The 7,719-nt window shown below is 43.2% G+C and overlaps 2 protein-coding genes and 1 pseudogene across 3 annotated transcripts in view; all 3 read left to right on the top strand.

Moving 5' to 3' along the window:
* Window positions 1–376: 376 nt before the first annotated feature.
* The window catches only part of LOC309550245 (uncharacterized protein), a gene marked incomplete at its 3' end in the record, with an annotated part of 2,091,994 nt that continues 2,084,651 nt past the window's right edge, over window positions 377–7,719 (top strand). Inside the window, 1 exon segment of the mRNA XM_082250656.1 lies at window positions 377–499. Within this exon segment, the coding sequence (XP_082106782.1) occupies window positions 404–499 (96 nt within the window). The 5' untranslated portion in view covers window positions 377–403.
* LOC309550782 (uncharacterized protein) overlaps window positions 696–7,719 on the top strand; it is a 197,420-nt gene continuing 190,396 nt past the window's right edge. The window contains exons 1-3 of the mRNA XM_082251118.1: window positions 696–759; window positions 857–969; window positions 1,086–1,183. Coding sequence (XP_082107244.1) covers window positions 885–969; window positions 1,086–1,183 — 183 coding nt within the window. The 5' untranslated portion in view covers window positions 696–759; window positions 857–884. The remainder of the gene's footprint in view (window positions 760–856; window positions 970–1,085; window positions 1,184–7,719) is intronic.
* LOC309549769 overlaps window positions 1,661–7,719 on the top strand; it is a 54,695-nt pseudogene continuing 48,636 nt past the window's right edge. The window contains exons 1-3 of the transcript in view: window positions 1,661–1,729; window positions 2,777–3,038; window positions 3,213–4,161. The product of the transcript in view is annotated as an uncharacterized misc_RNA (transcript). The remainder of the gene's footprint in view (window positions 1,730–2,776; window positions 3,039–3,212; window positions 4,162–7,719) is intronic.

Here is a 7,719-nt window from a genome sequence, read left to right as displayed (position 1 = left end):
TCAGACCTTACAGAACTGGCAATCTTAACCGCTGGTCATGTGATTTGTTCTGGAATATTATGTAAGATGAAGAAGGGATCTCCTTCATTCGTTGGTGAGCACTTGTTCTTAGATGAGTTCTGTTTCAGCTGCAAACCAGCTCAGAAACCAAACAAATCCAATATAGAAAAGGGAAATTCTGATATGGGCAGGCTAAGAGGGTCCAAGGTCCTCCAAGATGTAATAAATCCGAAACAGTCCAGATTAAATGTATTCTCATGGGGAGAGTAGTTCTTAAATGTACAGCAACTTTCCTATTACCACCCTCACATCCCCATCCTATTATTGTGACCAATACTATCCAAATAATTCTTACTTTCATTTCCCCAAATTATCCGTCTACAAGGAGACCTGTATAGATCAAATGACGGCACCAATGAGGATGGAGGAGGACCGGAGTCACATGACTGAGAAGATACTAAACCTCACCCTGGAGATCATCTACCTGCTGACTGGAGAGGTGAGGAGGATTCTGGGAGGTCACATGACATCACTCTTATCTCTATTAATAAAACAGACCTGACCAGAGAGGTGAGGGGGATTCTGGGATTCTTACATGATATTCCTATTGGTTCCTCAATACAGAGATTTTCTCCTCTGAAGTCAGGTGATCATATGACCATCACAGTGCCTCCATGTGACTCCACAAAACCTGAGAAACACAACATGCAGAAGATTCTAGAAGTCACCAAGAAGATGATGGAGCTGCTGACAGGAGAGGTGAGCGGTGCTGGGAATTCTGGGACATTATCCAGTAACAGACAAGGGATGTGTCTGGGTGGTGACTGTATCATTGTGTGTGTCAGGTTCCTATAAGGTGTCAGGATGTCACTGTCTATTTCTCCATGGAGGAGTGGGAGTATTTAGAAGGACACAAGGATCTCTACAAGGACGTCATGATGGAGAATCAGCCGCCCCTCACATCACCGGGTAAGAGGAGACTTTATTGTAAAGGAGAGAGCAGTACGGAGGCTCCACCTAGATCCCCCATCATCTGATAAACACATAGAAACAATGTATTCAGTCAGTGTGTGTGTTTCCTACAGATGGATCCAGTAATGGGAACCCACCAGAGAGATGTCCCCGTCCTCTGTATTCCCGGGATTCCACACAGGAAGGTCACACCATCCCCCACCATCATCAGGTAGATGAGAAACAATTACTGATAGTTGATTTATATACAGTATATTTGTTACAATGAATGTTTTATTATATATTCAGAGTGGAAACCTCGGGGATGATAATATTGATGTTAAAGAAGAGTATAAAGAGGAGGATGAGGAGTATGGAGTGATGGAGGAGTTTTCAGAAGGACACAAGGATATGATGGAGCCACCCAATACAAGGAACCCACCAGAGAGATGTCCCCGTCCTCTGTATTCCCAGGATTCCACACAGGAAGGTCACACCATCCCTCACTGTTACAAGGTTGGTGGGACGGAGCATCTAGAACATGGACTCATTGAAGTGATTTTTTTAAAAATGTGATGTCACAATATTGAAGCTTATGCTTTACAGATGACCTCTGCTATTATTTTCTTGATTTAGAGTGGAGATCCAATCGATATAGAATTTGAGGTTAAAGCAGAAGAAGAAGAGACGTATGTGAGGGATGATCAGCAGTCTATGGAGGAGGATGGAATAACGGGGACATTTATAGAGGAGGACACTCCTACAGAGATCAGCACAGGTGGGTCATTAACACTAAATACATTTCTCCACCCATACTGCTCACTGATTGGTCCAGAGTAGGGCGGGGACTGGGTGATATCAGCCTGTAATACCCTGGTCACTTTCCTGAGCTGTGTTCCCTGTCCTGTATTCCTGTATTTCTCTCGGATAATCTTCCTTCTCTGTGCTGCAGACACAATTTATATATCTAGACTGGATTTATGGAGATTCTGGGGTTCAGCTGGCAGCAAAATGTTCATTTTCACCAGAGGAGTTACTAGATCTAGGCACCTGGGGTCAGGGTCGGGACAAGGGGTGGGCAGGAGGGACAGCTGCCCTGGGCACTGTGGTATAGTGCGAGGTGGGACCGCAAGGCTATTGCGGGGGGAAGGGATCTGTGTTGGGAGGAGGAATTTAAGGAGCAGGAAGGACTAAGAATTGTTCTAGGAAGGGAAATTTGGATGTGTGCTAGAAGTGGGGATTCATGGGTGGTTTGTGTTGGGAGGGGGTGGGAGAAGGGGATTGTGCTAGGAGGGTCAATTTTGGGGGGTTTGTACTAGAATAGGTTACTTACTCTGCTATTCACTGGCTGTGCCTGACTTATGAGTCCTGACCCTTACACTGTATAATTTATATTGTATATTACATAATCCTTACCCCTGCACTATATACTCTGTTATACATTACATACCCCTGACCCCTGCACTATATACGCTATGTTGTACATTACATAGTCCTGACTTCTGCTCTCTGCCCTCTACCCACTGCTATATATATACATAATATGGATTCTCTTTTGTTACACTCATTTTCTACCAGCTGGACATTTTATATCGGTAGATAGTGAGTAGGTGTCCCGCACATCAAGGCGTGAGTCTGAGACTGCCATTTACTATCATATAGCAGGTCTTGACTTGGACACCTAGTCACCCTCTACCATTTACTAGTTACCTTAAAGGGGAATTGTAAGATCCTCAGAGACAACGCTGCCTGATGTGGGCGGAGTCCTGGTTTAGGGGAACCAATCTGCTGATGTCTAGTAATAATCTTTGTATTTCTATTTTAGTAGATGGACGGGAGATGAGGAAAACCTCAGAGGATTGTCTCACTTTGTCTCCAGACTGTAAAGTAGAAGATGAGGACATCACACAGTATAGTCCAGGAGAAAACCCGGCTACCTCAAATGTCCATCCGACACCACACAGTGTAGATGGACCATCGTATTCCTCTTATCCTGAGGAACCTCAGACTGTGAGGGACAGTGCCGGACCATCGTACTACTCTTATCCTGAGGAACCTCAGACTGTGAGGGACAGTGCCGGACCATCGTATTCCTCTTATCCTGAGGAACCTCAGACTGTGAGGGACAGTGCCGGACCATCATATTCCTCTTATCCTGAGGAACCTCAGACTGTGATGGACAGTGCCGTCCTTCCAACAGATAAGAGGTTTTCCTGTACTGAGTGTGGGAAATGTTTTCGTTTTAAATCCTATCTTAATAGACATGAAAGATCTCACATGGTAGAAAAGCTGTATTCCTGTCCTGAATGTGGGAAATGTTTTTCACATAAGTCCTCTCTTTACACACATCAGAGAACTCACACGGGGGAGAAGCCGTTTTGTTGTCCTGAGTGTGGGAAATCTTTTTCACAGAAGTCTCATCTTCACAAACATCAGAGATCTCACACGGGGGAAAAGCCGTTTTCCTGTCCTGAGTGTGGGAAATGTTTTTCACTGAAGTCCTATCTTTACACACATCAGAAATCTCACACGGGGGAGAAGCCGCATTCCTGTCCTGAGTGCGGGAAATGTTTTTCACATAAGTCTGATCTTTACACACATCAGAGATCTCACACGGGGGAGAAGCCGTATTCCTGTCCTGACTGCGGGAAATGTTTTTCACAGAAGTCCAATCTTTACCAACATCAGAGATCTCACACGGGGGAGAAGCCGTTTTCCTGCCCTGAGTGTGGGAAATGTTTTTCACTGAAGTCCTATCTTTACATACATCAGAGATCTCATACAGGGGAGAAGCCGTTTTCTTGTCCTGAGTGCGGGAAATGTTTTTCACAGAAGTTCAATCTTTACATACATCAGAGATCTCATACAGGGGAAAAGCCGTTTTCTTGTCCTGAGTGCGGGAAATGTTTTTCACAGAAGTTCAATCTTTACATACATCAGAGATCTCACGCGGGGGAGAAGCCGCATTCCTGTCCTGACTGCGGGAAATGTTTTTCACTGAAGTCTCATCTTCACAGACATCAGAGATCTCACACAGGGGTGAAGCCGTATTCCTGTTCTTAGTGCGGGAAATGTTTTTCACAGAAGTCCACTCTTTATACACATCAGAGATCTCATACGGGGGAGAAGCCGTTTTCCTGTCCTGAGTGCGGGAAATGTTTTTCAGATAAGTCCAGTCTTTCCAGACATCAGAGAACTCACATGGGGGAGAAGCCACTTTCCTTTCCTGAGTGAGGGAATTGTTCCTCACTGAAGTCCTGTCTTCCTGTACATCAGGGATCCAACACAACCCTTGAGGTGTATTAGTACATTGAGTGCGGGAAATGTCTTCTCTATGAATGTTGGTGGACATGTGGGGAAGAAGCACACCCTGATATACCCTCAGATATACTCCATGGCTGATCTTCATGATGTAAGAGACCGTTGATAAGGAGATCAGAGATCACCAAAGACATGGATGAAGTGTTGTACCGTGTTGGCTTTTCATTGGCTGAGTAAATTTTGGGGTGTAGAGTGGTAAGTAGAGCTGTGAAATGAAGGAATCGCCTTCAGAATGTCTTGCTTGTCTGTGTGACGGTTACTGATAATGATATAGCGGGTTACAGAGCTAGAAGCTGTGAGATCCCATATATCTTTATCAGTAAACTTTACACAGACAAGACAGAAATTCTGAAGTTGATGTCCTTCATTTCAAGGCTCTACTTACCAGTGGTGACCACGAAGCGTGTCTCTCTGTCTTCAGTCCATCCTTCTCCATCCCCCAACAGGAGGGAAGGAGAACTCTGAGATAAACTAGGTGAGAACTTCTTTCCTTTGCTCCTGTGTGGGTTTGGGTGGTTTGGTGGAGTGCGGCACGAGAGGTAACACCGCTTGTCTTTATATTTCTACATATCTTGTCTGGGTGGAGGTTATTGGTAGGAAAATATTTATGTTTGATTTTCTGTAAATAATTTCTGTTTTCCCTTTGAAGGGAGATATTATGTGTGGATTGATGAAGTGATTGGCTCAATAGTTACCACTTCACTTACATGTTTAGTTTTTATAAAATAGATGAACAAATATGACAAGCATTCATTCATCTATGACAAATGTTGTTCTTATTTGATTTCATTCAGTGATTTCCTATGATCATTGGGTCCATCTAGTGGTCATAATGCGGTATTGAACTATTTTTCCTGATTGAGGTATTTTGGAACTAATACCTCATTATGGCCACTAGTTGGAGCTGACGATTATAGGAAGTCACTGTGTTTATTAGAATATGGGCAGCATTTGTCACAGCTGGACACATGCTTGTCACACTCACCCAACATATTCTTTGCATAGACCCCCCTTAGTTTCCTATGTCGGCGAGGGGGGTCATACAAATCCCTGAGATGACACCCAAATATTTATGAGTACAGTACACATTGAAGGACATAAATACCAGAGCTGTGTTTGCATTATTTTTGCACACATGGTAAAATGCAGATTTTGGGCCTGAAGATTAGATAAAACCCCCAAACATATATTTTCTGAAAGCAGAGGCCCTGGAGAATAAAATGGTGGTAATTGTTAAGGTGTTCCTCGTACACAAATGTCACCTTCATATCCGGGTTTATTTTCTCCTTTCCCCCATTTTCTATGGTGTGATCTTTTCTACAATACTTTGTTATAATAATGTAATGTAAATTATTACCGACTCCGCTTCCACATTCCAGACAAGTCATTTTCCTCACCAATTGGATTTCTTTCTTTACTATTTCATTTATTTTTTTTGCACTCTTGTTAAAATTAAAATTGGAATAAAAAATATATTGAACAAACAAAATTGTGCAATGACTACAAGCTTCAGTATCCAGAAACGGCTGGTAGGTGACACTTCCATATACATCCCAAGGAAGTGACAAGGAGCCCCTAGGAACCTTTGGAGGAACCCTGGCTGAGAAAGGTTGGACTAGGCAGTCATATATTATTATTATTATTATACAGGATTTATAAAGCGCCAACAGTTTGCGCAGGCTCTACAATGTTAGGGCAAATAGTACAATTATAATAAAATTCAATACAGGAGAAATCAGAGGGTCCTGCTCTTTAGAGCTTACAATCTAGGAGGGAGGGTCAAGTGATACAAAAAGTAATAACTGTGGGGGATGGGCTGATGGAGAAAATAAAATTACAGTTGTTAAGTGGAGGGCAGAATAGGCTTCTCTGAAGAGATTAATTTTCAGGGAATACCAAAAGGTGGATAGAGTAAGAGATAGTCAGACAGATTGGGGTAGAGAGTTCCACAGGATAGGAGAGACTCGGGAGAAGTCCTGGAGGTGGGATGAGGTGACAAGGGAACTAGAAAGCAGAAGATATTGGGAGGAACAAAGAGGATGATTTAGTTGGCATACTGAGACCAGGTTAGTGGTGTAGCTGGTGCCGAGTTGTGGATGGCTTTGTAAGTTAACGTTAGTATTTTTAATTTAAATTTGTTGAGTGAGTGGCAGCCAATGGAGGGATTGGCAGAGAGGGGTAGCAGATGCTGAGTGGTTTGTAAGGTGGAGGAGTCTGGCAGGAGCATTTATGAGGGACTGGAGGCGGGATAGCCAATGTAAAGGTAAGCAATTGAGTTGCAGTAGTCAAGGCGAGAGATAACAGGGAGTAGGGATGGGCAAATGATTTGGGACGGGCATAAGTTCGGCTTGAACTCCGTCCGTTTGGGTGTACACCCAACACCACAAATTTCTGTGTGCGTGTTTTTTTTTTTTTATTATTTTTTCATGTTTGCAATTTTTTTTTGTACAAAATATAATTCTTAATGAAGCAGTGATTTTAATTCATGCTTAAAATGGAAAAAAATAATCCTTTAATTACTGTGCCTGGGGAGTCCCCTTAGTCTGCCTGTAAAGTGGTGTATCTGTACTGTGTATAGAACCTGCTGCAGCAAAACTGACATTTATAAATAAAAAAAAATATGACATTTAAATTGATTTTCCCAGCAATTGTCGGCAATAGAAATAAAAAATAAAAATAATAACAGTGTTGGGGTCCCCCTCAGTCCATACCAGGCCCTTTGAAATCCCCACAATCATTCTTGGTGACTTCAACATCCCTGTTACTACAAACACTTCTGTTACTTCTAAATCTTTTAGTCTAATCTCCTCATTTGGCCTGAAGCAATGGATACACAATGGATAGAGGCTTCTACTCACTCTGGTGGCAACACCCTCATCCTTGTATTCTCCCACCTATGCACTCCATGCAACCTCTCCAACAATCCTCTCCCTCCCTCTAAACACCACTAGGGATGGCGAATGGTTTGGACCAAGCATAACTTCAGCCTGAAATGGCCCCTTCGGCTGTTCGCCAAACACCCAAATTTTCTGTGTGCTCTGCGTTTCTTCTATTTATTTTACTATTTACATCCATTTACCAACAAATGAGTCATCAGCTGTCAGCGGGCTTCCCCGCAAACAGCTGAATGTAAAAAAAATAATTGTTGGCAAAGAAAATAAAAAATGGGGAAAAAATGGCGTGTGGTCCCCACCGTCTATACCACGCCCCATCCATACCAGGCCCAAAAAAGGCTGCATGCTTGGATAAGGGTCTGGTATAGATTTTGAGGGGAAACCACAGGCCAATTTTCTTTTAAAAAATGTCATATCTTCCCCCAAAATCCATACCAGACCCTTATCCAAGCACACAGCCTGGCAGGCCAGGACAGGGGTGAGGAAAAGCGAGTGCCCCCCCAAACCATACCAGGCCACATGCCCTCAACATGGGGGTGTCCTTTGGGTTAGG

Source organism: Pelophylax lessonae, assembly GCF_965119305.1.
Source record: "Pelophylax lessonae genome assembly, chromosome: 3".
Lineage (NCBI taxonomy): Eukaryota > Metazoa > Chordata > Amphibia > Anura > Ranidae > Pelophylax > Pelophylax lessonae.
Note: the sequence above shows the minus strand (reverse complement) of the source record. Positions and strands in the feature narration are given on the sequence as shown.